The sequence below is a fragment of the Bos indicus x Bos taurus genome, chromosome 6 (assembly GCF_003369695.1).
Source record: "Bos indicus x Bos taurus breed Angus x Brahman F1 hybrid chromosome 6, Bos_hybrid_MaternalHap_v2.0, whole genome shotgun sequence".
NCBI lineage: Eukaryota > Metazoa > Chordata > Mammalia > Artiodactyla > Bovidae > Bos > Bos indicus x Bos taurus.
The window spans coordinates 61,980,306-62,008,280 of NC_040081.1; the positions used below are offsets into that span (position 1 = coordinate 61,980,306).

The 27,975-nt window shown below is 38.9% G+C and overlaps 1 protein-coding gene across 1 annotated transcript in view; it reads left to right on the forward strand.

Annotated features, from left to right (window-relative positions):
• The window catches only part of GRXCR1 (glutaredoxin and cysteine rich domain containing 1), a 132,089-nt gene extending 118,898 nt beyond the window's left edge, over positions 1-13,191 (forward strand). The window contains exon 4 of the mRNA XM_027545393.1: positions 12,931-13,191. Coding sequence (XP_027401194.1) covers positions 12,931-13,110 — 180 coding nt within the window. The 3' untranslated portion in view covers positions 13,111-13,191. The remainder of the gene's footprint in view (positions 1-12,930) is intronic.
• Positions 13,192-27,975: the final 14,784 nt, after the last annotated feature.

Genomic DNA, 27,975 nt, shown 5'->3' on the forward strand with positions numbered 1-27,975 from the left:
TAACCTAACCCACCATTTGTCCTTATTTTTGTGCTTTTTAACTTTTATTTATGAAGTATCCTTCTGTCATAAGGTCAGAAGATATCAGCCTACATTTTCTTCTGTTCACTTTATACTTGTTACCATCTGGTTCTTTCATTAATGGAGAATCCATTTCCATTTTCTTATACATAGTGAGATTTCCAGCATCCTCTATTAAATAATATATTATTTCTTTATTGTTTTGTTCTGCAAATTTTCAATTCAGTTAAGTCATGCAGTCATGTCTGACTCTTTGTGACCCCATGGACGGCAGCACACCAGGCCTCCCTGTCCATCACTAACTCCCGGAGTTTACTCAAACTCATGTCCATTGAGTTGGTGATGCCATCCAACCATCTCATCCTCTGTTGTCCCCTTCTCCTCTTGCTTTTAATCTTTTCCACCATCAAGGTCTTTTCAAATGAGTCAGTTCTTCGCATCAGGTGGCAAAGTATTGGAGCTTCAGATTCAGCATCAATCCTTCCAATGAATATTCAGGACTAATTTCCTTTGGGATGGATTGGTTGGATCTCCTTGTAGTCCAAGGGACTCTCAAGAGTCTTCTCCAACACTATAGTTCAAAAGCATCAATTCTCGGCACTCAGCTTTCTTTATAGTCCAACTCTCACATCCATACATGTGAGAAAATGGGTGGAATTTTCTATTTTCTACTGGAAAAATGATAGCTTTGATTAGATGGACCTTTGTTGGCAAAGTAGTGTCTCTGCTTTTTAATATGCTGTCTAGGTTGGTCATGACTTTCCTTCTAAGGAACAAGCGTCTTTTAATTTCATGGCTGCAGTCACCATCTGCAGTTCGCGAGCCCAAGAAAATAAAGTCTGTCACTGTTTCCACGGTTTCCCCATCTATTTGCCATGAAGTGATGGGACCGGATGCCATGTTCTTAGTTTTCTGAATGTTGAGCTTTAAACCAACTTTTCCACCCTCCTCTTTCACTTTCATCAAGAGGCTCTTTAGTTCTTCTTCACTTTCTGCCATAAGGGTGGTGTCATCTGCATATCTGATGTTATTGATATTTCTCCTGGCAATCTTGATTCCAGCTTGTGCTTAATCCGGTCCAGCATTTCTCATGATGTACTCTGCTGCTGCTGCTAAGTCACTTCAGTCGTGTCTGACTCTGTGCAACCCCACAGACTGCAGCCCACTGGGTTCCCCTGTCCCTGGCACTCTCCAAGCAAGAACACTGGAGTGTGTTGCCATTTCCTTCTCCAGTGAGTGAAAGTGAAAAGTGAAAGTGAAGTCGCTCAGTCATGTCTGACTTGTAGTGACCCCCTGCAGCTTACCAGGCTCCTCCATCCATGGGATTTTCCAGGGAAGAGTACTGGAGTGGGGTGCCATTGCCTGCATATAAGTTAAATAAGCAAGGTGACAATATACAGCCTTGACGTACATCTTTCCCTATTTGGAACTAGTCTGTTGTTCCATGTCCACTTCTAACTGTTGCTTCTTGACCTGCATACAGATTTCTCAGGAGGCAGGTCAGGTGGTCTGGTATTCCCATCTCTTGAAGAATTTTCCACAGTGTGTTGTGATCCACACAGTCAAAGGCTTTGGCATAGTCAATAAAGCAGAAGTAGATGTTGTTCTGGAACTCTCTTGCTTTTTCAATAATCCAATGAATGTTCGCTGCCAATTTTATATTATAATAATTCCCCATATATATTCAGGTCTTTGTCTGAGCTTTCTAATAATTTCCCTTGATCTGTTTGTTCCTGTTTTACCAATATTGTACTATTTTTATTCCTGTGGTTTAATAGCACTTTTTAGGATCCTATAGAGTGAATGTCCCTCATTACACTTCTTTTTAAAGATTGATGATTTACCTTAGCTATTCCTGGACTTTTTTCCTTTGAGTCTATAATTCCTTTATTTGGCAACTTGATTAATACTATCATGCTGTATATTAACATAACCTCTCTCTCTCAGCTCAAAGAATCCTGGAAAGAGGATTTTATTCTCTTCATTAAGTCTGTCTCAATTCTACAGATGCCATAAATAATCCAGAAACATTTAAGTCTATTCTTAATGTTGAAATACAATGGTATGGTACTGGCTTCTACCATTCATAGGAGTTGTAAGAGCTATACCTCTGTTGGGCTGCTTTGTCCATATAACAAAACTGGTAGAGAATTTTCAGCCATCCAGATATCCCTAAACTGCCTGTGAAGGTGCTAGGGTTTAAGCAAACTTACCCAGGGAAAGAGACTACCCTTGGAGAAGCAGTTGGAAGAACCAGTAAAAGTGGACAAAAGACAAGATTCATATCCAAGCACATCCAATTCTTCTGATTAGCTTTTGGCAATAAAACAGGAGTTAAATATTCCTGAGGTAGGAAGCATTGGATTTCTTTCTAAGTAGCAGTACTGTTCCTATTCCTGGTATTATATGTATTAAGTTATTCAAACCTCAAAATAACACTGCAAGGTGGGTTCTGTTACTGTCTTTGTTTTTCAGACAAGGCAATGGAGGCCCAGATGATGAGGTTAGTTGCTCCAGACCTTGTAAATAGTGTTTGACTCACGATTCTAAACCTGACTCCTTGATCTTAACCATGAATCTGTGCTTCCTTCACTCTCAAATTAAGTGACAAGTTGGTGTCTGGGAAATCTGACCATATGTGACAGGACCTAAGACTGAGGGGAGAAGTTTACTGGGAGATAGGCAGAGTATTAGGTCCAGGGAACAGACTGGATTTTTAACACTTGGCTCTTATGCTAGTATGGCATTGTACAGAGAATGGGCAAATAGGCAATATCTTTAGAGAGAAACCAGAGAGCTCATACCAAGTTCTAATTTGCTGTTACTAGGGTGCTGCATAGCAGACCATGACTCCCCTGGTCTTTGTAATTCAGGCCCCAGTTTCTAACAATTACCCTAGTAACGGAGAGGAAAGCGGCTTAGTGGCTACAGCTGGGTCCACAAGAATGGTGTCAGCAATTCATTTCAAGTTTTCTGGCCTAAGAAGTCTAGCATACATTCCACCCAAGTGAAACTTGCCCTGGGAAACTGAGGGGGCATGATTCGCTGATGAAGACTTGTCAGTGGCTTCAAACATGGGTAGCAGAAGCAAGTGAAATGTGGCAGTAGCTGGTACAAGACTTGGGTTCAGTAAGGCTAGCTGAAAGAAGATTAAATGACTTATTTTATGTAAGAGAATGCTTGGGTGAAAAGGATGAATAAAAACACCATTTGGGGGGTAAAATTTATTTGTATATTTATTTATATTAATAAACAAGCTAAAGATCAAAAGAGAAGAGTGTCCAAGTATTCCCCCCAAACAATGACTGAGATGGACAGCTGATCCTGCTGGTACCCACACAGAGGAAGTCAGGGCAGCCCTGAGATGTATTAGCAAGCACCTTGTTATGGCAGACGCTGAATTAAAGATCTCAGATGGTAGAGAAGCTCTAATGCGCTTTTCTGCCTTGTTGTTTTTCTAAAGATTTGACGAAACATTTTGATGTCATTGCTATGAGGCTGCCAATATAGCGTTCACTTTCAGTACTTTTTTTTCCCTTGTAAAGCCTGATTTTTCATTCAGGAAGAACAGAAGTAAGATTCTTAACTACACACCGAGGATGCTGGAAATGGCACAGGCTGTGTATGTCTGTGTAAGGCACATGCTCCAATGTCTGTGTAAGGCATTGGAGCTATCAAAGGCTGGCCTGACCCTCCTTGGAGAGGCAACATTCTGGGTGATGTTCCCTCTCCATGGAGTGGGTGGCCACAGCATGTTCAGAGATTAAAGCAGCAGAGTACCATCTACTTACCTAGGCAATCAGGCCACGTGCTCTGGGTGCCTCTTCCTGAAATTGGAACATCTTTTTAAATAAGGTTGTGGCCGTACATCCCATTGGATCAAGAATCAGATTCACAAATCTGGCTTATACTTTTAGGAATATAACAACATATTTCCACTGTGTCAGCATTTCATAACTCTGAAAATCAAGGATCAGGAATGATTCTGCTTATTAATGGCTTGATCAGACAGAGAATAGCTTCCTAGGCACTTAACAAGCAATTGCTGAATTAAATCATTGTTCAGTTCAGTTGCTCAGTCATGTCTGACTCTTTGTGACCCCATGAACCGCAGCACGCCAGGCCTCCCTGTCCATCACCAACTCCCGGAGTTTACCCAAACACATGTCCATTGAGTCGGTGATGCCATCCAACCATCTCTTCCTCTGTCATCCCCTTCTCCTCCTACCTTCAATCTTTCCCAGCATCAGGGTCTTTTCAAAGGAGTCAGTTCTTCGCATCAGGTGGCCAAAGTATTAGAGTTTCAGCTTCAACATCAGTCCTTCCAATGAACACCCAGGACTGATCTCCTTTAGGATGTACTGGTTGGATCTCCTTGCAGTCCAAGGGACTCTCAAGAGTCTTCTCCAACACCACAGTTCAAAAGCATCAATTCTTCGGTGCTCAGCCTTCTTCACAGTCCAACTCTCACATCCATACATGACCACTGGAAAAACCATAGCCTTGACTAGATGGACCTTTGTTGGCAAAGTAATGTCTCTGCTTTTCAATATGCTATCTAGATTGGTCATAACTTTCCATCCAAGGAATAAGTGTTCTTTAATTTCATGGCTGCAATCACCATCTGCAGTGATTTGGAGTCCAGAAAAATAGTCAGCCACTGTTTCCACTGTTTCCCCATCTATTTTCCATGAAATGATGGGACTGGATGCCATGATCTTAGTTTTCTGAATGTTGAGCTTAAAGCCAACTTTTAATGGTTTACTATAGTTTAAAACAAAGTATGTAGACAAAGGTGGATCATCCAGAGATGACTATAGGCCAAGTGTTCACTTTTGTGACAATCTGTTATGTGGAGTGAGTCTGATTCATAGATAATCTGGATGAGGGAGTTTATGGTTACAGAGAATCAGATAAGTTGCTTCTTCCTTGGCAGAACACTTAAGAGAGTTCCCAGTACTTCTAAAATAAGATTAGATGATCTGAGGTTAAAACTAAGAATTGCATTCATTCCTTAATCTTGAAAAAAACACTAAATACTCTTGATCTTAGCATCCTGTTTCTGCATTAGAGAACAGCAAAAAGCTCTTCTTATTTATGAAATTTGAGTTTGTGCCACAAAAGAAACCCATTTCACAATCATTCATGAACTCCACTCTTATCCTCTGGTCCATTGTTAGAGGCTAGGGAATTCTCGGGGGCTTCAATTTAGATGACTGTGGTATGAAGTGGATATATTCAAAGACCACAAATAAATTCCCTAAAATAAAATTAATATATAAATACTAAAAGTTACATCATCATTTTTATATGGAATCAAAAACAGGCCAGAAGAAAGAAAGAAAGAGAAGTCGCTCAGTCGTGTCCGACTCTTTGCGACTCCATGGACTGTAGCCTACCAGGTTCCTCTGTCCATGGGATTTTCCAGGCAAGAGTACTGGAGTGGGGTGCCATTTCCTTCTCCAGGAGATCTTCCCAACCCAGTCTTCCAGACGCTTTACCGGCTGAGCCGCCAGGGAACCAAGGCCATCTTCAAATAATGCAGAATCTCTACAGCGCTATAATGAGATCAGCCTTCTACTTGATTGTTGAGAAGATTTAGAGTGAATTCATGTAAAGTGAATAGAACATTGCCTGGTATGTAATAGCCACTCAATAAGATTAGTCATTATTAGTCAATATTTCACTAATAAATCCTTATTTGTAGCGAGAGCTACTTATTAAAAGAACAGGGAAATTTCTTGCTCACTGCTGTATCTCCTATGCCATACATAGTGCCTAGCAATGTGAACTTATTTGTGGAATGAGCCCGCTGGATTTTTTTTTTTTTTAAGTCCCTGGCCAAGAATAGATGAACAGATAGAGATAAAAGGGAGGATTATTTCTTACTCCTTTTTTCTTAAATTCCACCTCTAAAGAGTTGGATATGACTGAGCATGAGCACTACTACAGCCCCCAAGGCACATGCCTCCATCCAAACCACTGTGAAGAGGGGGCATTCTGTAGATTCAGCACTCTTACTGGGTGCTGTTATCAACCAGGTCTGCCTGGTTTCTAGCTTTGCTGGGTGTCAGGACACTGAAGAGCTACTCTAGATTTCTTAACTGTTTGGAGATCAAATTATCTGTAGTCAACCTCTTCACTGAAAGTGGAAATCTGTTTTCAAATTTCTCTGTGATCTGAACATTCACTTTTAGTCATTAAAAATCTTTGTTTCATCATTTGTAAAATGAGGTAGTCTCTATTACATCAGATACTGGATATAGACTCTTGTTGGGCTGTAGCCTTCAGGCCTGCAGTTACTATATTTGCTGAAGAAAGAGCACACAGTAGGTGACAGAGACATCAGCAGTTTAATAGATGGGAGATCTTACACATCTTTCTTACAAGAAAGAAAGCTGAACACTGAAGAATTGATGCTTTTGAGCTGTGGTGTTGGAGAAGGCTCTTGAGAGTCCCTTGGACTGCAAGGAGATCAAGCCAGTCAATCCTAAAGGAAATCAACCCTGAGTATTCATTAGAAGGACTGATGCTGAAGCTCTAATACTTTGGTCACCTGATCCAAAGAGCTGACTCATTAGAAAAAAGACCCTGATGTTGGGAAAGGTTGAAGGCAGGAGGAGAAGGGGATGATAGAGGACGAGATGGTTGGATGACAATACCAACTTGATGGACATGAGTTTGAGCAAACTCTGGGAGATGGTGAAGGATAGGGAAACTTGGCATGCTGTAGTCCACAGGGTTGCAAAGTCAGACGTGACTAAGTGACTGAACAACAACAACACATCTGAAGCAGAAGGGTCCTGGAGCAACATCCCACTGCTGGGAGGCGGATGGCAGGCTGGACAGAGCAGCAGAGGTCTTCACTCCCAGGAAGAATAAGGAGACTACCAGTTATAGGGAGAAATATTGTAGATTGGCTTATTGGTTACTAGGGGAATTCAGCAGAGGAGGATTTCCTCTTTTATCCCCTTAGGCTATGTACCCTCCTGGGGCAGAGTTCTTCCCTTCATTAAACTATCAAAGGGGAGCCATTCTCATCTAAATATTAGAACAATGACAAACTTGGGCGAGGGACAAGTATATAGGTATTTACTAATCAGGCTCTACAAATAAGAAGGAAGGTCAGGGGCTTCCTTGGTGGTCCCAGTGGTTAATTAAGAATTCACCTGCCAATGCAGGAGACACTGATTCAACTCCTGGTCCAGGAGGATCCCACATCCCTTGGGGCAACTAAGGCCACGGGCCACAATTACTGAGTCCAGGTGCAGTAACTACTAAGGCCAGTATGCCCGGAGCCCATGCTTTGAAACAAGGGAAGCCACTGCAATGAGAAGCCCATGCATTGCAATGAGTAGCCCCAACTTGATGCAACTAGAGAAAGCCTGCACGCAGCAACGAAGACCGAATGCAGACAAAAATTAAAAAAACAAAACAAAACAAATTTTTTAAAAATGAAGGAAGGTCAGTCATGCAAGTAGAGTGTAGGTGAAGCAGGGACTAACTGAGCAGTGGATGTAGAGAGCAAGAGAACAGCCATGTTGAGTGGCCTGACCATACAACCGTATGTGCTGGGTAAGCCATTCTTTTTTCTCCCAAGTTTATGGCTAAAGGGCTGAATTTTCTTGAGAGTGGAAATGGCCTCAGAATCTTTCCAATGCTGTGCTCCAAGACATCAGAATTCACATGTGAATCAAAATACACTTACTCTCCTTTTCTTACAGTGGCAATGCTTTAGACCAGAAGACCAAGTATAGAAGTGGTGTTTAAATAAAATGACTATATTAGTGGTAGAAAATGACTGTGTCACGTGACCACAAGCAATTTAGCTTGAAGCAGCAGTTAATAAAAATCTCTTCAGATTAGGATTTATTAATAAAATAATGGCTATTAGCCATTACTGAGTAGCTACTATGTGCCAGACAGTATTCTATTCACTTTATATGAATTTACTCATTAAATTGTCCCAACAACCCTATAAGCAAAAGCAAATTTTACCATAGCATTGCATAATTCTGACAAAGTTGTTTTAGGATGACCTTGGTCTATCTGTGATTCCCTTTAAAATGGACACTGTGGCTTTTAGTGTTTATATATTAACTTCATTTTAGGAAATTTATGTGTTCTGAATTGCAGAGAAGTAATTAAATAGCAGACTCATCATATATTTAACATTTGATATTTTGGCCCTTCGAAAGTAATCTTTGGAAGTCATGCTCCAGGCCCATGATATAAGATAATGTTACGAAACCAAATTTGGGTCCACTTGCCCAAACAGTAAACCCAATCTACTCATACCAGATTGTGGTGAAGGAAAATATAGCATTTACTGTGAGGCATCCAGTGTGGGGCCAAGAAAGAAGTATGGACAGCTCACATTTGAATTCCCCGATGACTTTCAAGGAAGGATTTTTAAAGATAAAAGGAGGGAGAAGGTCATAGGATGCTTGATCCACTCATGGATATCCACCTGATTGGTTGGTGGTGAGGTGACAGGGTGAGTTAACAACCTCAACCTTCTGATTCCAACCTCCCTGGGGTCTACATACTAGTGATCAGCATGCAGTTCACTTCTTCCACTTGAGGCTACCCTGGTGGCTCAGATGGTGAAGGATCCACCTGCAGTGCATGAGACTGGGATTTGATCCCTGGATCAGGAAGATCACTTGGAGAAGGGAATGGCTACCCACTCCCACTCCAGTATTCTTGCCTGGAGAATTCTAAGGGCAGAGGAGCCTGGGGGGCTCAAGTCCATGGGGTCGCAAAGAGTCTGACATGACTGAGAAACTAACACTTTATGTGGCAAGGTGGGGGTGGGAATCTTAGTATCTGCAAAACAATTCAGGTCAGCGATATGGCTCAGGATATTATCTTTTGCCCTTGAGGAGTAACAAAAGGAGTTGACTTTATTACATGGTTCAGTTCAGTTCAGTCACTCAGTTGCGTCCGACTCTTTGTGACCCCATGAATCGCAGCACACCAGGCCTCCCTGTCCATTACCAACTCCCGGAGTTCACTCAAACTCACGTCCACGTCAGTGATGCCATCCAGCCATCTCATCCTCTGTCGTCCCCTTCTCCTCCTGCCCCCAATCCCTCCCAGCATCAGAGTCTTTTCCAATGAGTCAACTCTTTGCATGAGGTGGCCAAAGTACTGGAGTTTCAGCTTCAGCATCAGTCCTTTCAAAGAACACGCAGGAATGATCTCCTTTAGTATGGACCTCCTTGCAGTCCAAGGGACTCTCAGGAGTCTTCTCCAACACCATAGTTCAAAAGCATCAATTCTTCGGTGCTCAGCCTTCTTCACAGTCCAACTCTCACATCCATACATGACCATAGGAAAAACCATCGCCTTGACTAGACCGACCTTTGTTGGCAAAGTAATGTCTCTGCTTTTGAATATGCTATCTAGGTTGGTCATAACTTTCCTTCCAAGGAGTAAGCGTCTTTTAATTTCATGGCTGCAGTCACCATCTGCAGTGATTTTGGAGCCCCCAAAAATAAAGTCTGACACTGTTTCCACTGTTTCCCCATCTATTTGCCATGAAGTGATGGGACCAGATGCCATGATCTTCGTTTTCTGAATGTTGAGCTTTAAGCCAACTTTTTCACTCTCCACTTTCACTTTCATCAAGAGGCTTTTTAGTTCCTCTTCACTTTCTGCCATAAGGGTGGTGTCATCTGCATATCTAAAGTTATTGATATTTCTCCCAGCAATCTTGATTCCAGCTTGTGTTTCTTCCAGTCCAGAGTTTCTCATGATGTACTCTGCATAGAAGTTAAATAAGCAGGGTGACAATATACAGCCTTGACGTAGTCCTTTTCCTACTTGGAACCAGGCTGTTGTTCCATGTCCAGTTCTAACTGTTGCTTCCTGACCTGCATACAGGTTTCTCAATAGGCAGGTCAGGTGGTCTGGTATTCCCATCTCTTTCAAAATTTTCCACAGTTTATTGTGATCCACACAGTCAAACTATTATTATTTTGTCTTGCCTGACTGTTTTCATTTGTTTCTGCCTTTTTTTCACTTTTCTGATTAAATTTACTCTTTGTAACTCAGAGAAGGCTAGGAGGCTAAAGCTTTTCTATAAACAAGAGGTGGAAGATGATGCGGGAAGGTGTTTGTCCCCAGGAAAGCCTATAGGGTTGTGTTTGGTTTCAATAATTTTTAATTTGATTGTGTGTTTATTATTATTTCTCTGTGTTGAAAGCCTGGTATTTGGAGTAAGTGACATAGATGGTGAATGAGCCTAGGAAACTCCTTAGCACTCACATTCATTCTAGCTTTGTTGTTCTTTGCTTGCCAGCACAAATGTATTTCACGGGAAAATCTTAAGCTATTGAAGAATTTTAAAATATTGAAATGTTTATACTTGTTGTTAAGGTTTATACTAGTTAGTAAATAGCTACTACTCTAAGACTCCCAAGCAGCTCTCCTCTTCCATAAAAGCAACTACCCTATAAGGGTTGCCAGATAAAGTATAGGCTGTCTGCTTACATTTAAGCCTCAATTAAATTATGAATAATTTTTTTAGTTTAAGTATGTTCCATATAATCTTTGGCATATCTACACAAAACTTTATCTATGGTCTATCTGATATACAAGCTAACTGGGCAACACATATTTTTAGTTGCAAAATTTGATGATCCCATTCTACTTGAAATCCAAACCTATTTACAAACAAGTACATCCTATGGTGACATCCTAGACTCAGGGTTTTATAAGTCCTTTCTGACTAGTTGGTGTTGTTTCTGTATAAGTCATTAAATATTTTTAACATAATCTCTGGCCTGGTTCTAACGCATGTCAAGGGTCTGTCTACCTTATCATAGCCTTTCTAAACTTTGATAAGAAGAGCATTACTTACTAATTCTCTTATATTTTGTTTTTAGACTACACTCTTTCTTCACTGCTTTTGTTTTTATATAAAGCTTTTTTCTAAAGACATTTTTGTATCATGCAAAATTGTAAGTTCGATGCACCACTTTTTGGTCAACTCTTGCACAAGGAAATGACAAACAATCCAGCTACAGAGAAACTAAATTGCTACATACAATCCAACTTTTTGGAAGAGCTTTGAATCTCTACAAACTTGACAACGTTTCTTGTTTGTGTCCTTCAGACTAGAAATCACTACTTTCCATCAAAGTAATTAATTCTGTTGCTAAAAATAAGATATGACATGAATTTTGCTATCTCGATCTAATAGCAAAGTCAAATGGTAACTGTAAATGAATCTTACTGAATACAGAATATGCAGCTCTGAAAAGTGGTCTGGAAATATATAAATTTTAAAGCAATCAGATCCTTAATGTTTCTTTCCCAAAGCACATTTTTATGAGAAAACTGTAGTTGCTTTCTAGGAAAGAATTTCTTGCTGGGAACATGGTGGGTTAAACCTAGTTAATTGGTTTCCTTTTCCGTTGGATTTTTTGGAGACTTTATTAAGTACAATTGTGAATTTCCAGAGAAAATCTGTATGTATGTCTAAGTATGTAAGGTATGTTTGTCTGAGTGTCTGTGTGTGCATGTGTGTGTGTATCTATATTTCCCAAGTGTATTTTGGCAATTATTCTTGTCACAAAAGCTGGCTTTCAGACATAGCTGAAAGTTCCTATTTTGCAAGTCAGAAGCTTGTTTTAACTCCCATTCTCTTTGTATTCATTCTGTAATGGCTCCTAAGCTCCCACCAGCAGATGGTTTACACTTGTGGACTCCAGCAGAGGTTATATGTTCAAAAAAGCGAACGGAAATGTGTATGGAAATCTTCAAAATATCCTTAACATGCTGGCTCAGTAGTAAAGAATTAACTTGCAAATGCAGGAGACCTACGGTTCGATCCCTGGGTCAGGAAGCTCCCCTGCAGAAGGAACTGTCAACCCATTCCAGTATTCTTGCCTGGGAAATCCCATGAACAGAGGAACCTTGGGGCTACAGTTCACAGGGTAGCAAGAGCTGGACATGACTTGCAACAACAACAGCAACAACAACAACAGCACGCTTCCTAGTTAATCTCATTATGCTGTAATGGGTACTTTATTTTTACTTGAGGTAGAAAGGCTGATAGTTACGGTGGGTAGTTTTATGGACTTAGATAAGTCTCAAGATTTCTATGTCTGTTTCTTTAAATGTAAAACGAAGGTAATGATATTAGAGGAGGGCATGGCAATCCACTGCAGTATTCTTGCATGGAGAATCCCCATGGACAGAGGAGCCTGGAGGGCTACAGTCCATGGGGTCGCAAAGAGTTAGACACGACTGAGAGACTCAGTACAGCACAGCACAATGATGTTTGAATTAGCTGTTTTACATAGGAAGGTATTCTTATGTGTGAAGGATGAGATGAGAGAAGATACTATGTAGTGATGCATTTGGAAGTGCTTTTTAAAAAACAAAGCTTATTTATATGTTCAATATGATGATGGAGCTTCAGTTGACAGAGGCTCCTCCAATCCAGCTTTTATTTTTTCTTATTTTCCAGACTCACTATTAGTGCTGCTATTCTATAAACAAAGATACAAAACTAGGAAGCGATACTAAAAGGAAAATTACAGTATTTTCCTTTAGGGCATATTACCATCTTCTGAATTTCTTTGATTTGTAAATATGTGTTTTCATATGATGGATTTCTGGAAGTTTTCAAATGATGTGCCCTTTAACTTAAAATGTACCAACCTTTACTCACCAAGCTTGTGTTGTTGATGGCCATCAATGAGACAATAAAGGAAATGTTAGAGAGCATTTCCTGTGCATCTATTGTATATTATAATGGTAAATGATTGCAAGTCCTCCATCATCATACGTTGGTATTGTTTTATAACGGTCTATAGTACAGAAAGACAGGAAGGCTGATGGCATTGTCATGCTAACACAAATCCTATCCTTCTTGTCCTCCTGCCACCTATCCAGAGAGTGCAGCATCCACACGAGTGTCCCTCCTGTGGGGGCTTTGGCTTTCTTCCGTGCTCTGTCTGCCATGGAAGCAAGATGTCAGTGTTTCGAAACTGCTTTACAGACTCTTTCAAGGCCCTGAAGTGCACGGCTTGCAACGAGAATGGTCTTCAGCGCTGTAAGAGCTGTGTGGGTTAGAGTCCACACCCACAGAGCACCTGGTGTCATTGACTGAAAGCAATAATTTGGTTTATACTTTTTTCTTTTTTAATGGCTATGTTTCTGGATTAATCAATAAACTTTGTTTATTATAATTTCCTTTGTTTGGAATTTTTGCCGTGACTACGTTCATTGATGTATTAAATAAATGTTTATTCAACAGCTACTGTATGCCAAGCCCTGTGCTAGACCCTGGATTCTAACTGGAATTAATGGAGGACCTGATAAAATTCCAAGATATTCAAAGTCTGATTCCCTAACTGTGTTTGATTTTCTAAAGAAAATATAAATATATACAATGGTGTCTATCACAGTGCCACCCTGTTGTCTAGGATCAGTTCATTCAGCTCTCCAGATGCATACATTTTATTAATATGTGAACCTCAGCTGTAGGGGAGAAGAGAGCTCTGGTTAGTGGAAAAGAATATCTTACTTATGCTTAAGCAGTAAATTATTTTTAAAGCTGTAAAAGTAGTCTTGGGGCTGATGATATTAATGATAAATCATTAATGTTATTGAATGTATTTCAATAGCTGCCAGACTTCTCTGAATTTATATTTTTAAACAGCTGTTTTCTACTATTGCCACTCTCTTGAGCTGGACACAAAATATTATATAGTTTGCACACATAGTAGAAAATATTAGCAAAGTAGACAAAAGTACATTTTACTATAATTATCAGCTAATACCTACCTGTACACATGTCTGTGCTCTGATGGATTCCTTTATGAATGATTTTTAATAAATCAGCTTCATAATATCTGTGACAAGTTAATCAAAATATTTTACATCTTGGTTTTGGAAAAAGATATAGATATTTACCAAGTACTTTCTAGTCAGCCAGCTGTGGAATGCAAGACAAAGCTTTTGCTTTCATGGAGGTTACACTCTTAAGAAAGAGGGAAGTATTAAATAGATAACCATACACAGGATGAACCTTATAACTACTACAAAAATAGTACAGGGTGCTCTGGGAATGTGTAGCAGCAAGGCAAACCTGGATGAGTTAGGAAATAGTTTAAGAGTAGACCTTGTTGAGTGACTGATATTTAAAGAGACATCATGGGTAGTTGGAAGCCAATTGGTCAAAGAGTAAGAGAGATAATATTTTAGGTAGAGAAATAGCATATTTGGGAACTCTAAGAACAGAGAAAAATTTTTGTTTGAGGAACTGTAAGACATCCAATATGGATAGTTATAATCTGGTAATAATGGAGCAGTTTTTGGCTGACTAAGCCCCCTGTTATACACACATTTACTCTAAACAAAATAAGAAAAAACAACTGTTGAAGATATTGGAAAGCAACTAAAACTAGAAAAGAATCAGAAGGATTTCAGTCACTGGAAGAAAGGAAACAAAATAAACCCTACATTTATCCAGCTTACCCTCTGAGAACACTTCCCAGTTTGCACAGAATATAGATGGTAAAGAAAATACAAAGTTACTGATTTGAAAAGATAAAACTGGAATTTGAGGCTGCAGAGTACCTGGAATTGAATGGAAAATTTTAAGAAATGAGAGAACCCAAGAGAGGGGAGCATGTAAGTCTGCTCATAAATTCCATTGAAGTCCTTGGCTGATTCCTAACGTCCATACACAGAAGAAAGAAGTGTCCAGGAGGTGAAAGAATTGAGCAGAGATTTCAGCAGCTGCCTGTACTGCAAAGTAAGAATTTTAAGTTGAAGTGGTAAACAATGAATATTTCCTGAACTCTCAGAAGGGCCCTATCTTAAGGCCAAGAAGTAAGGGCTATGTTGTAAAGCTAAGGGAAGAAACAAAACAGACTTGCCCTTGAAAGACCTAAAGCCAAATTTCCATGGTATTGTGATATTTTTCAATATGTGATTGCCTGCAAGAACAAAACTCAGTACTCAAGGAAGAGAAAGGAGTTTGTTGAATATGAAACTCTACAGCTGGCGGCACACTTAAAGGTAGAATATTAAATGCTTTACCCCTAAGATCAAGAAGAGTGCATGAATGTTCACTCTTAACACTTCTATTCAACATTGTGATGGAAGTGCTAGATAGTGAAATAAGGCAAGAAAAAAGTCATAAAAATTGGAAAAAATAAATCTCATTGTCTGTAAATAATGTGATTGTGATACAGAAAATCAAAAGGATTATATAAACTAGTAAATTCTAGAATTGTTGTTGTTAAGTCGCTTCAGACATGTCCGACTCTGTGCGACCCCACAGACGGCAGCCCACCAGGCTCCCCCATCCCTGGGATTCTCCAGGCAAGAATATTGGAGTGGGTTGCCATTTCCTTCTCCAATGCATGAAAGTGAAAAGCGAAAGTGAAATCGCTCAGTCGTGTCTGACTCTTTTCGACACCATGGACTGCAGCCTACCAGGCTCCTCCATCCATGGGATTTTCCAGGCAAGAGTACTGGAGTGGGGTGCCATCGATAAAGCTTGCAAAATAATTAGATTTTCTCTTTATAAAGAAATTAGAAGTATATACAGCAACAGAGTATAAAACTAAAACAATACAATTTATAATAGTATCAGAAAACATCAAGTATGTGGAATACATTTTACAAAAGATGTTTATATTTAAAATTGTCTATATTTAAAATTATGACATAGATTTTACTGAGAAATTATAGAACCCAAATACATGGAGAAATATACCATGACTTCATGGATCAGAAGTCATCATTTTAAAGATGTATATAGTTCCAAAATAATCTCAATTAAAATCCTATAAAATTCTTTGTATAATCCAACCAACAATTCTAAATATATAATTCTAGCATTCTAGAATAGTCAAGAAAGTTTTGAACAGAGAAAAATAAGTATAGACAAACAGATCAATGGGGTGAACTAGAAAATACAGAAATAAACACACATATTAACATCAAATTGATTTCTATTGATTTTTGCCAGTTCAAGACAATGGGAAATGGAGAATCTTTTAAACAAATAGTGCTGGAACCACTAGATTCCTATATGGAAAGATTGACCTTGAAAACTACTGCTACCACTGCTACTACCTCTAATGCTGCCACACCTGGGGGTTAGAGACCAAGGTACTGCTTAACATCCCACAAAGCATAGGACCACACCTCCCCTCAAAAAAAGATTGCCTAGTCCAGCCAATAGTGTTTAAATTGAGAAGCTGTTGACTTGTTAAAGCTAAATCAAGAAAATATCTTCACAGTCTTGAGGTAGGCAAAGATGCTTTCAACTAGTCACAAGATATCTAAGTATAAAAAATGATAAATTGTTCTTAATTAAATTTGAAATCTCTTCATTGAAAGACCATGTTTTAAAAAATGAAGATGGAAGCCACAACCAGGAGAAAATAATCACATCATAAATATCTGCCATCGGACTTATATCCACGTATGAAAGTGGAAGTGTTAGTTGCTCAGTTGTGTCTGACTCTTGCGACCCCATGTACTATAACCCACCATGCTCCTCTATCCATGGAATTCTCCAGGCAAGAATCCTGGAGTGGGTTGCCATTTCCTTCCCTAGACGATCTTCCCCAACCCAGGGGTTGAACCAATTTCTCCTGCACTGCAGGCATATTATTTACCATCTGAGCCACCAAGGGAAGCCCTCATATCATATATATATATATACATATATGTATTTCTGAAAAACTGATAATAAAGACAATCTAATAGAGAGAAGATGGATAGTAGACACATCACAAAAAAAGATACGTAGGTGGCCAAAAACAAAGAGGAAATACATATCATTAGTCATTAGGGGAATGCAAATTAAAGCCACAATGGGATACTGCCATATAAAATTTGGAATTGCTAAAATTAAAAAACCGAAAACTTAAAGTTTGGTGTATATATGGGATACCTTAAATTCTTATACACTGCTAATGAGAATGTTAAATGGTGCAAGCACTTAGGAACGCCATTTGATTGTTTCTAATAAAGGTAAACACCTGTGCTTCCCAGGTGGCGCTAATGGTAAAGAATCCACCTGCCAATGCAGGAGACGTGAGTGTCATCCCTGAGTTGGGAAAATCCCTTGGAGAAGGAAATGGCAACCCACTCCAGTATCCTTGCCTGGGAAATCCATGGACGGAGGAGCCTGGCGGGCTACAGTCCTTGGGGTCACAAAGGTCAGACACGACATAGTGACTAAACAACAATAAAGGTAAACATACTCTAACTGCATGCTCAGCAGTGTTACTCCCAGTTGTTTATGCAACAGAAATAAAAACATACGTCCACACTGTATCAAAGTTTCATGGAGGCTGTGTTCATGAGAGACAAAAAGCAGAAAGATTTCAAATGCCCACTGACAGGAGAATTGATGAGCAAATTGTCATGTACTAATACAGGTAGACACTGCCTAGTGAATGGATGAATCTTAAAATCATTTTATGAATAAACTTGTCCAGATACAAATAAACGTACTATGTGATTCCACTTATATGAAGCTAAAGGATAGGAAAAATTAATTTATAGAATGGCTTCATCACAGGTGGGAGGCAACAGGAAATTAAGTATGACCAGAATTAAGACAATGGTACAAGTTATCGCTACTTGAGAGTAGATTTTTCTCTCTGATGGCAAATAGGAAAGGAGTTTCTTGCATCAGTGAACTGTTTCTTATCACAATTTGAACACAGTTCTGAGGGCCTATCCAGACATTCCTGACTATTCAGGCCGTGACTGAAGTGAAAGTGTTTGTCACTCCATCGTGTCTGACTCTTTGCGACCCCATGGACTAGAGCTTGCCAGGCTCCTCTGTCCATAGAATTTTCCAGGCAAGAATACTGCAGTGGGTAGCCATACCCTTCTCTAGGGGATCTTTCTGATCCAGGAATCAAACCCAGGACTTTTCTGTGTTTCTGCAAGTCCAACTGTGGTCGAAATATTCTCTCGTCTGGGGTTTCAATCGGGCTGGAGAAATACAACAGTACAAGGGGCTCTAATTTTCAGGCCCCATCTTGGACTATGAGCTCAGAAAAATAAAAATTCATTGATGTTCAATTGTGTTCATGAGGAATTGCTTTCTATCTTTATTCTATTTTTCATGCACTAGCATGGAATTAAAATGTTATGTTTTCTGCTAGTTATTTGTGAGGCTCTAAAGAAGAGCACTATGAAAGACTAATGAAATTTAAAAGAAAATCTCAGGCATCTCGTAGAATTGCAGAAGTTAATGAGAGCAACAGGCTCAGAAAATACGCTCATAATGGCCTTAAACATAAATTTGTGTTAACTTTTAGAGAGAATTTGGTTTAGACACTGCACATCTATCTGTCTCAGTTTTATAATGTAAATGTGAGGTAATTAAACCTGATATATTTATTCAGCACTGTTGTCATGTGGGATTAATTAGAATATATGGGAAAGTACTTTAAAAACACTGTACTGTACAGAGGCATAGAATAAAGTCCTAATTACCATGAAAATTATGCACCTTCAGTATATCCTTTTACTGACCAGATAAGGAAATGAACTTACATTTATTGGACACTTCTGTCTGCTTGACTTTTTAGAAGGTATCTCATTTATTCTCACAACTGTAACACACTATGACTCAGAATGTTAATTCATTTCTCTAAAGTCTTGAAATTTACCCAAATTTGTCGTACCCTAAGTGTCCATGTGAGCTGCCTTTATTTTGGGGATAAAATGGGAATTCAGTCAAGTGAAGGGCAAAGTTGCCCCAAAATAAACACCTACAAAAATGGTAGCGCTGAAATGAAGACAAAGGTCTGTCCTATGCTTCTGTGCTCTTATGATTTCCTCTCTGCAACTATTCATTCATTTCAAAAGCCAGGAAATGATGGTTGTTGGCAAAGGACACAGAGTAATGCAATCAGGCTGTGAATAAATATTTTAAAAAGATTAAGAAGGGGAAATCAAAAGATGACACATACCTAACAATATAAATAAATGGTAATTTCTAAAATCTTCTTGTCATCCCAGGATCTTTTTAAAAGATTAATCATTGGTATCAATTACAGTTTTGTCCGGTGTCTCATGCACAGATCTCGGACATAGCAGAGAAGATAGTTTTTAGCTTCTCAAAGCAGAGTGAAAAATTTAGACTTTTTAGCAAGAAATATCAGAGAAGGCAATGGCACCCCACTCCAGTACTCTTGCCTGGAAAATCCCATGGACGGAGGAGCCTGGTGGGCTGCAGTCCATGGGGTCGTGAAGAGTCGGACATGACTGAGTGACTTCATTTTCACTTTCACTTTCACTTTCACTTTCATGCATTGGAGAAGGAAATGGCAACCCACTCCAGTGTTCTTGCCTGGAGAATCCCAGTGATGGGGGAGCCTGGTGGGTCCCCATCTATGGGGTCACACAGAGTCGGACACAACTGAAGCGACTTAGCAGCAGCAGCAGCAAGAAATATGATTATAACATTCTTTTATATTTGGGCATTGTTTCACCTGATATTTTGTAATTTCCTCACCTATAGTAATTTGACAATAATTTTTTGTTTGTGCGTGACTTCATGAAGTAATCTCTAAGGTATTAAACTTAGTTTCCATAGAATAAATATATTCCTCTTTGTGTTCAGATTTATAATAACCTATTATACTTAATTAGTCCCTCAGTTATGTCTGACTTTTTGTGACCCTATGGACTGTAGCCCGCCATGGATAGAATTCTCTATCCATGGAATTCTCCAGGCAAGAATATTGGAGTGGGTTCCCATTTCCTTCTCCAGGGGATCTACTGACCCAGGGATGTAACCTGGGTCTCCTGCATTGCAGGCTGATTATTTACTGTCTGAGTCATCAGGAAAGCCCTAATGTTATTTACTTATATAATTATACATATACTTATAAACCCAACTGTAAGGCAACAGATTTGGGAAGAAACAAAGGATGCCTAAGAGATAGATTTATTTGCTGCTAGCAGAAATATGCAGGCAGAGAGGAGTGTTTCTCCTGGTTGCAAGCATTCAGCAGGCTGGAAGCATCAGAAGGAATGTATTACAGAGGGCGTAGGGAGCATCTGCCAACCTGGAAAGTCTGCAAAGCAGAAGTTGGCTAAGAAAACTTTAGCTAACTGATGTGATGGTAACAGTAACCAAGGGCATTTAATAACATGCTAAAAGTCATTCATCCTCACCTTCCTCAGTGCCCTTCAGGTTCATCAGCAGCTGGTATTGCTTAGCTACCGGCCTTTCTTAAGTGCATGCAGCCTATGTTTGACTGAAGACTCAATTACTTTGGAAGATACCTGGTTCTTGGCAAGGGTGAAACACTTCCACATCTGCTTCACTTAAGAGATAGTTTCTCTCTTTGTCTGGCTTATTTCACTTAGCACAATGTCTACTGCATGGTCTCATTTATATGTGGAATCTAAAAAGTTGAATATATAGTAGCAGAGTGTAAAAGATTGGTTACTAGGGAACGGGAGGTGGGGTAAATGGAGAGATATAAATCAGTGGGTACAAAGTGGTAGTTCTATTGGATCAGTAAGTTTTGTAAATCTAGTGTATATGATGATGACCATGGTTAGTAATCCTGTATTGAATACTGGAGATTTGCTAGTTGAGCAGACTTCTGGTGCTCTCACCACACAAACATGAGTGCAGGTATACACATATACACACACACAAAAGGTAATGGTTAAGTGATATGTTAACTTGACTGTAGTAATCATTTCACTATATGCATGCATGATAAACCGCTTCAGTTCAGTTCAGTTCAGTCGCTCAGTTGTGTCCGACTCTTTGCAACCACATGAATCGAAGCACGCCAGGCCTCCCTGTCATGTCTGATTCTTTGTGACCCCATGCACTGTAGCCCACAAGGTTCCTCTGTCAATGGGATTCTCTGGGCAAGAGGAATAGGTTGCCATGCCCTCCTCCGGGGGATCTTAATGACCCAGGGATCAAACCAGCGTCTAAGTCTCCTGCATTGGCAAGCAGGTTCTTTACCACTAGCCACTTGTGTGGCCCCATTTCACTGTGCATATGCATGTAAATCATCATGTTGTACATCTCAAATATATATAATTTATATTAAAGTAAAACATTAAATTTAAAACATTTAAAAAATAGTCTCAGTGAACATACTGAAGCTTTTTTGCTTTATTGGAAGCTATTCATGAATTCTTATCAGTAAGCACCCCTCTTCAGAGAACCACTGGAAATTCTTTGATGGGAGAAAACATTTTTTTTTCAACTGTTGAGGAGTATCCATGTTTCAAAGTATAATTCCACTAAGAAAAGAAAGAATGAAAACTTTTCATTCTGGCCCTATTCTGAACTTTTTGAACTTTTCCATTAAAAATAGTACAGAGCACACTGGAAAACTCAAAACCCATGATTCAGTAGCAAGGTGACTTTAAAAGAAATATAGCTTTTGGAGAAGAATATAAGATATCCTGAAATCTTTGCTTATATGTAGCAAAACCAAAACCTAGTCTTAATACTAATCAATATCTAGAAAAATCCATATTGATTCTTGACACAGCACAGGCCTCATTTAGCATTCTGTGCTCTTAAGTATTTACTCTTTTCCTTTCTCTTTTCTGTGATCTTAAACCTTTTCTTTCCATCCGCTTGTTAGAAGAATATTAATATCAATGTTATCTGAGCATCTAAAAGATAAGATCCACTTAAAAAAAATACAAAAAGACAGTTCAGGTAGAAAGCAAAATATCTGTATCATCTAGAAAATGGTGCTAGATATAGTGACTATTTTATACAATAAAAGAAAATATTACGATTAATGGAAAATAGAGATCTTTTAAACTTTTTAAAAATAATTTGCTGATTGCTTTGGTCCCTGTTTTGAGTATGGTATATTTTTGTGTGTTGCTTTGCATTTCATGGACGAAGATGTGAAGCCTGAAAAGCCCTAAGGGAGAAGCACAGGTGTCAAATCTAAGGTGCTGTTTCCTGGGAGACCAGATGCCACTCATGGCTGTGAAGTGTACATATTTGCTTTGGCCTTTAGAAGTCTGTTTTGAGTGGTTTCCTGTCTCTTGTAGATTTTGTCTGGAAATAAGAATTGTCAATATATTTTCTGTCACATTTTTGCTTTCTGGCTAGGAAATATTGTAGCATGTATTCACAGGAAAGAGAAATCTCTCTGTATTTCAGAACATTCTTCCCTAAGGTAAGGTTGTCTGTATTCTGTATTTTTTTCAGAGTTGGTATGGATGCTTTGCTGTTATAAATATGTGAATAATTATAGCAGTGTGTTACCCCCACCAAATGTGTCCTCTTCCCATTTTCTTCTCCTTTTATGTTTGCAGAAATGGAAATTGGGGAAGATCTTTGAGCCTTCTTATAAAGTAGAAGTCTCTGAATAAAATATTTAAATTTATCAACAATGTTATTGTGATAAATAATTGTCGAAAACTCTCTTGAGTTTCTGGAATCAAAACTAAAAGTGAGACTCTCAGTTAAGAAATGTTCCAGGCATTGTGAGGGCTACAAAATGAATATAATGTGACTTTGTCCCTAGCATGATGTGGTGGATAAGACAGTTACAGTTAAATAGAATACACACTCCGTTCAATGCAGGTTGTTGGTTCTCAGATGTCTGGTAAGGACACTAAATAGTATGAGATGCTCCAAAGGACAGAATATCTGAACATGGGAGTGTTTTGGGGGGGCTTAGCTTTAAGCAGTGCCTTTAATAGTATCTAGAATTTCTACACATAAAGATGGCTGGAAAATCATGCCCAGCTCTGAACTCAGGCAGGTGGAAAACGAGGTACTTAGCAGCAGTGCTGGGCAGTTGGCAAACATCCATCACAGGTTCTACGTGATCCTAAAGAAGACGACGATCCCGGTATGTCACTGTGGTTAGGAGCACAGGCTCTGGATTAGGACAGCTTGGTTTTGAATCCCAGTTCTACCATTTACCAACTGTGTGACTTTAGGCAAATTTCTTATACTTTCTGTGCCTAAATTTTCTTATTTATGAAATAGGAATAACACTAATAACTAACTCATAGAGTTATTAAGAGTATTAAATTAACACACACAAAGTACTTGTGTACTTTTTAGTACCTGTCACACTGGATTAGAGATTGGGAATACTGTAAAATCTTTGAAAGCACAGGGCTTTGTATTCATCCTGTAAGCAAGGGATGCCTTTTCAGTCAAGTTATCTATTCCCAGAAAGATTGGTTTGGTAAAAGACAATAATTGGATGTTAAAAGAAGTAAGGAAATTGGGAAGTAAAAACTTAAGTGTTTAAAGTTTAATATACACTCTTTTCCAATGACACTGTACGGGACTGCTGCTGCCAAGTCGCTCAGTCGTTTCCGACTCTTTGCGACCCCATGGACCGCAGCCCGCCAGTCTCCTCCATCCATGGGATTTTCCAGGCAAGAGTATTGGAGTGGGGTGCCATCGCCTTCTCCAGTACAGATGGGACTGGTTTTTGCATAATCAGAATGTATTAATCTGGGAACCAACAGGGATGAATCCTCTCAATATTACTGCTATATTTTGGCTTCAAATATTTTTGTTTCTTGTCCCCATGATGTCAGGCTATCGATATCTTAGTATTCAAAGGAGTGCTTTCATTGGGAGCCAAAACAACAGTTTGTGGAAATGAAAGTCGAGACATTGATAAGGTCATTTTTGGCTTTGGATGACGTCAGATCTACAGAAAAAAAAGGTTACTGTTTGATTGATTGGTCTTGTTTGTCAATGGAAAGTAGTATCGCTGCTATCCAATGTGTGTAGGCAGGAGGCTGTCTGGAACCGGGCAGTTTCTCAGACACCTCCTCCTGCTGCCACAGTCAGTGATAAAGGTTAATGGAAGATGATAGTCTCACAATAAAAGCAGAGCGATCCTAAGGTAAGATAACCTGGAAATACAGGTTTGGATCACTCTACTAGGAAAAGAACCCAGCCCACTAGGTGCTGACTGAGAGAGACTTAACATGAAATAAAATGAGGAAGAAATCTGTCAATATAAACCATGTTTTATGACCAGTTGTAGAAATGAGAGTAGTGATCCACACACTATCACTTCCCCATTATCTCTACATTTTTCTTTACAAGTATCAGCTAACCTCTGTAGTCTCTCCACCTCTTTACCTTCCCCTACTATTTTCCAGAGTATGGAGTTACTAACTACCTTTATAACTGAGTCCATATTTAAATTTAGCTTCATATGAAAACCATGTCAGATTTTGTCTCTATCTTTGGGTCAGCTTCATTCCTTCTCCAGTTCAGTCATATATCTAGGGGTAACCTGGGTTAGAATAAAAAATTTATAGGTTCTTGGTGGAAATATTTTCCAGCATATCCTGTAGCTGATGAGAAAAGTTTTGTTTTAACATTAAGCTAGTTTATCACCGTGCTTTGGAGAAAAGCGCCTGTGAATGAGAGTGTGAATTAAAAAAAAGTATAGATTTGATTCCTCTACTGTGGCCTGGGTAGAAATCTGGATTAGTAAGTGTATCCCAGTGAGAAGTGACAAGTACCAGTCGTCAAAATGTGTAGGGTGTATCTTCCTTCACCAGTGACCTGTGATTATGAAAATCATGCCATTAGTGGAATAATCAAATAAGCAAAATGGATTAAAGATTTAAATGGTCAGCTAATGCTCAGGGAAGCAGAATCTCCCCATCCAGAATTTTGGAAAATCTGAGGTTACGTGAGAGATATTTGCTCCTTACTAACTCCCTGATAGGAAGAGGTTGACCTACGTAATTCGAAAAAAATCAAAGAAATGTTACAGTAGGTTTATGCCAGCATATTTTTCTTTTCAAATATCTTAGTAGTAGAAGTGATTTTTGATATATATAAAAACTTACTTCTGAATATTACATTTCTACATGGCTATTGTAGCTTTTTGTAAAACAATGGACAATAGGAAAAAGAAATTACCATAAATACACACTTTGATGTTTCCTTCAGAACTTTTCACCTATATCTGCATGAACTGTGTAAATTTCGATCATCCTCATTTCCCAGCACTAATGAAGTATAAGGAGCCAGAGATCAAATTGCCAACATCCACTGAATCATCAAAAAAGCAAGAGAGTTCCAGAAAACACCTATTTCTGCTTCATTGACTATGCCAAAGCCTTTGACTGTGTGGATCACAATAAACTGTGGACAATTCTGAACAAGATGGGACTACCAGACCACCTAATCTGCCTCCTGAGAAATCTGTATGCAGGTCAGGAAGCAACAGTTAGAAATGGAGATGGAACCACAGACTGGTTCCAAATAGGAAAAGAAGTATGTCAAGGCTGTATATTGTCATCCTGCTTATTTAACTTCTATGCAGAGTACATCATGAGAAACGCTGGGCTGGAGGCAGCACAAGCTGGAATCAAGATTTCCAGGAAAAATATCAATAACCTCAGGTATGCAGATGACACCACCCTTATGGCAGAAAGGGAAGAAGAACTAAAGAGCCTCTTGATGAAAGTGAAAGAGGAGAGTGAAAAAGTTGGCTTAAAGCTCAACATTCAGAAAACTAAGATCATGGCATCTGGTCCCATCACTTCATGGGAAATAGATGGGGAAACAGTGGAAACAGTGTCAGACTTTATTTTGGGGGGCTCCAAAATCACTGCAGATGGTGACTGCAGCCATGAAATTAAAAGACACTTACTCCTTGGAAGAAAAATTATGAGCAACCTCAGTTCAGTTCAGTTCAGTTCAGTCGCTCAGTCGTACCAACCTAGACAGCATATTAAAAAGCAGAGACATTACTTTGCCAACAAAGGTCTGTCTAGTCAAAGCTATGGTTTTTCCAGTAGTCGTGTATGGATGTGAGAGTTGGACTATTAAGAAAGCTGAGCACTGAAGAATTGATGCTTTTGAACTGTGATGTTGGGGAAGACTCTTGAGAGTCCCTTGGACTGCAAGGAGATCCAACCAGTCCATCCTGAAGGAAATCAGTCCTGAATATTCATGGAAGGACTGATGTTGAAGCTGAAACTCCAATACTTTGGCCACCTGATGTAAAGAGCTGACTCATTTGAAAAGACCCTGATGCTGGGAAATATTGAAGGTGGGAGAAGAAGGGGATGACAGAGGATGAGATGGATGACATCACCGATTCAATGGACATGAGTTTGAGTAAATTCTGGGAGTTGATGATGGAGAGGGAGGCCTGGTGTGCTGCAGTCCATGGGGTCGCAAAGAGTCGGGCATGACTGAGTGACTGAACTGAACTGAATGAAGTATAACTGACCAATAAAAAACCGTGCATAATTACACTGTACCTTGTGATATTTTGAAATATGTATGCATTTTGAAATTATTACTACAGTCAAGCTAATTAACTGTTTTTAATCACCTTGCAGTTATCTTTTTGTATGTGTACAGTAAAAGCATTTAAGATTCAGCCTCTTAGCAACATTCAAATATATAATATAATATCTTTGTGACCCCATGGACTGTAGCCCACCAGTCTCCTTGTCCATGGGAGTTTTCGGGCAAGTGTACTGGAGTGGGTTGTCATTTCTCTTCTCCAAGGGATCTTCCTGACCCAGGGACCAAACCCACATCTGCTGTTTCTCCTGTGTTTCAGGTGGACTCTTTATCTGATGAGCCATTGGGAAGCCTATTGAAACAAATGGTAAAAACATTTAAGATCCAGTGTCTTAGCAAATTTCAAATACATATAGTGTTGTTAACTATAGTGACTATCATTAGAGCTTCAGAAATTTTTCATTCTACATTACTGAAACTTTGTGTCCTCTGACCAACATCTCCTAGCCCCAGCTCCTGGTCACCACCATTTTACTCTCTGCTTTTGTATACATCATGAATATAATTATAAATGTAAACTTTCTAGATTCCAAATATAAATGAGATCATGCAGTATTTGTCTTTCTGTGCCTGACATTTTGCTGAGCAGAATAGTCTCTGAGTCCATCCATGTTGTCACAAATGACAAGATTTCTTTTTTTCTAAGGCTAAATAATAATATTTCATGGTATATAAGTACCACATTTTCTTTTTCCATTCATCCATCAATGGATGCTTAGGTTGTTTCCATTATATTGGCTACTACAAATAATGCAGCAATGAACAAAAGAGCATGGGTATTTCTTTGAGACATTGACTTCATTTCCTTTGGATATGTACCCAGAAGTAGTATTGCTGAATTATATGATAGTTCTATTTGTATTTTAGGAATCTTAGCACAGTTTTCAATAGCAACCACACCAGTTTACATTCCAACTAATAATACACAAGCATTCCCTTTTCTCCACACCTTTGCAAAACTTATCTCTGGTCTTTTTGATAATAACCATTCTGGCAGATATGAGATCTTTATTTTTATTTTCTTAATGATTTGTGATGTTGAGCACCTTTTTCTGTGCCTCATGGCCATTTTATTTCTTCTTTGAATGAACATTTATTCCATCTTTTCCTCATTTTTAAATCAGGTTATTTGTTTTCTTGCTATTGACTTGTTTAAGTTCCTTATGTATTTTGGATATTAAGCCCTTATCACATGTGTGGTTTGCAAATCTTTTCTCATATTATGTAGGTTGTCCTTTCATTCTATTGATTATTTCCTCACTGTGCAGAAGGTCTTTGGTTTGATGCTGTCCTATTTGTCTAATTTTGCTCTTGTTGTCTGTACTTTTGGGGTCAGATGTTTAAAATCATTGCCAACCAATGTCAAGAAGCATTCTCTCTAATCCTTATAATAGTTTTACATTTTCAGGTTTTATATTTCAAACTTTAATTCATTTTGAGTTGATTTTGTATAAGAGTGAGATAAAGGTCTAGTTTTATTCTTCCTCATGTGTATATCCAATTTTCTCAGCACTATTTATTAAAGAGACCTTCTCCTCCCCGTCGTGTGTTCTTGGCATCTTTGTTGAAGATCAATTGATCAAAATATGTGGATTTATTTCTGGGCTTTCTATTGTGTTCCATTGGGGTGT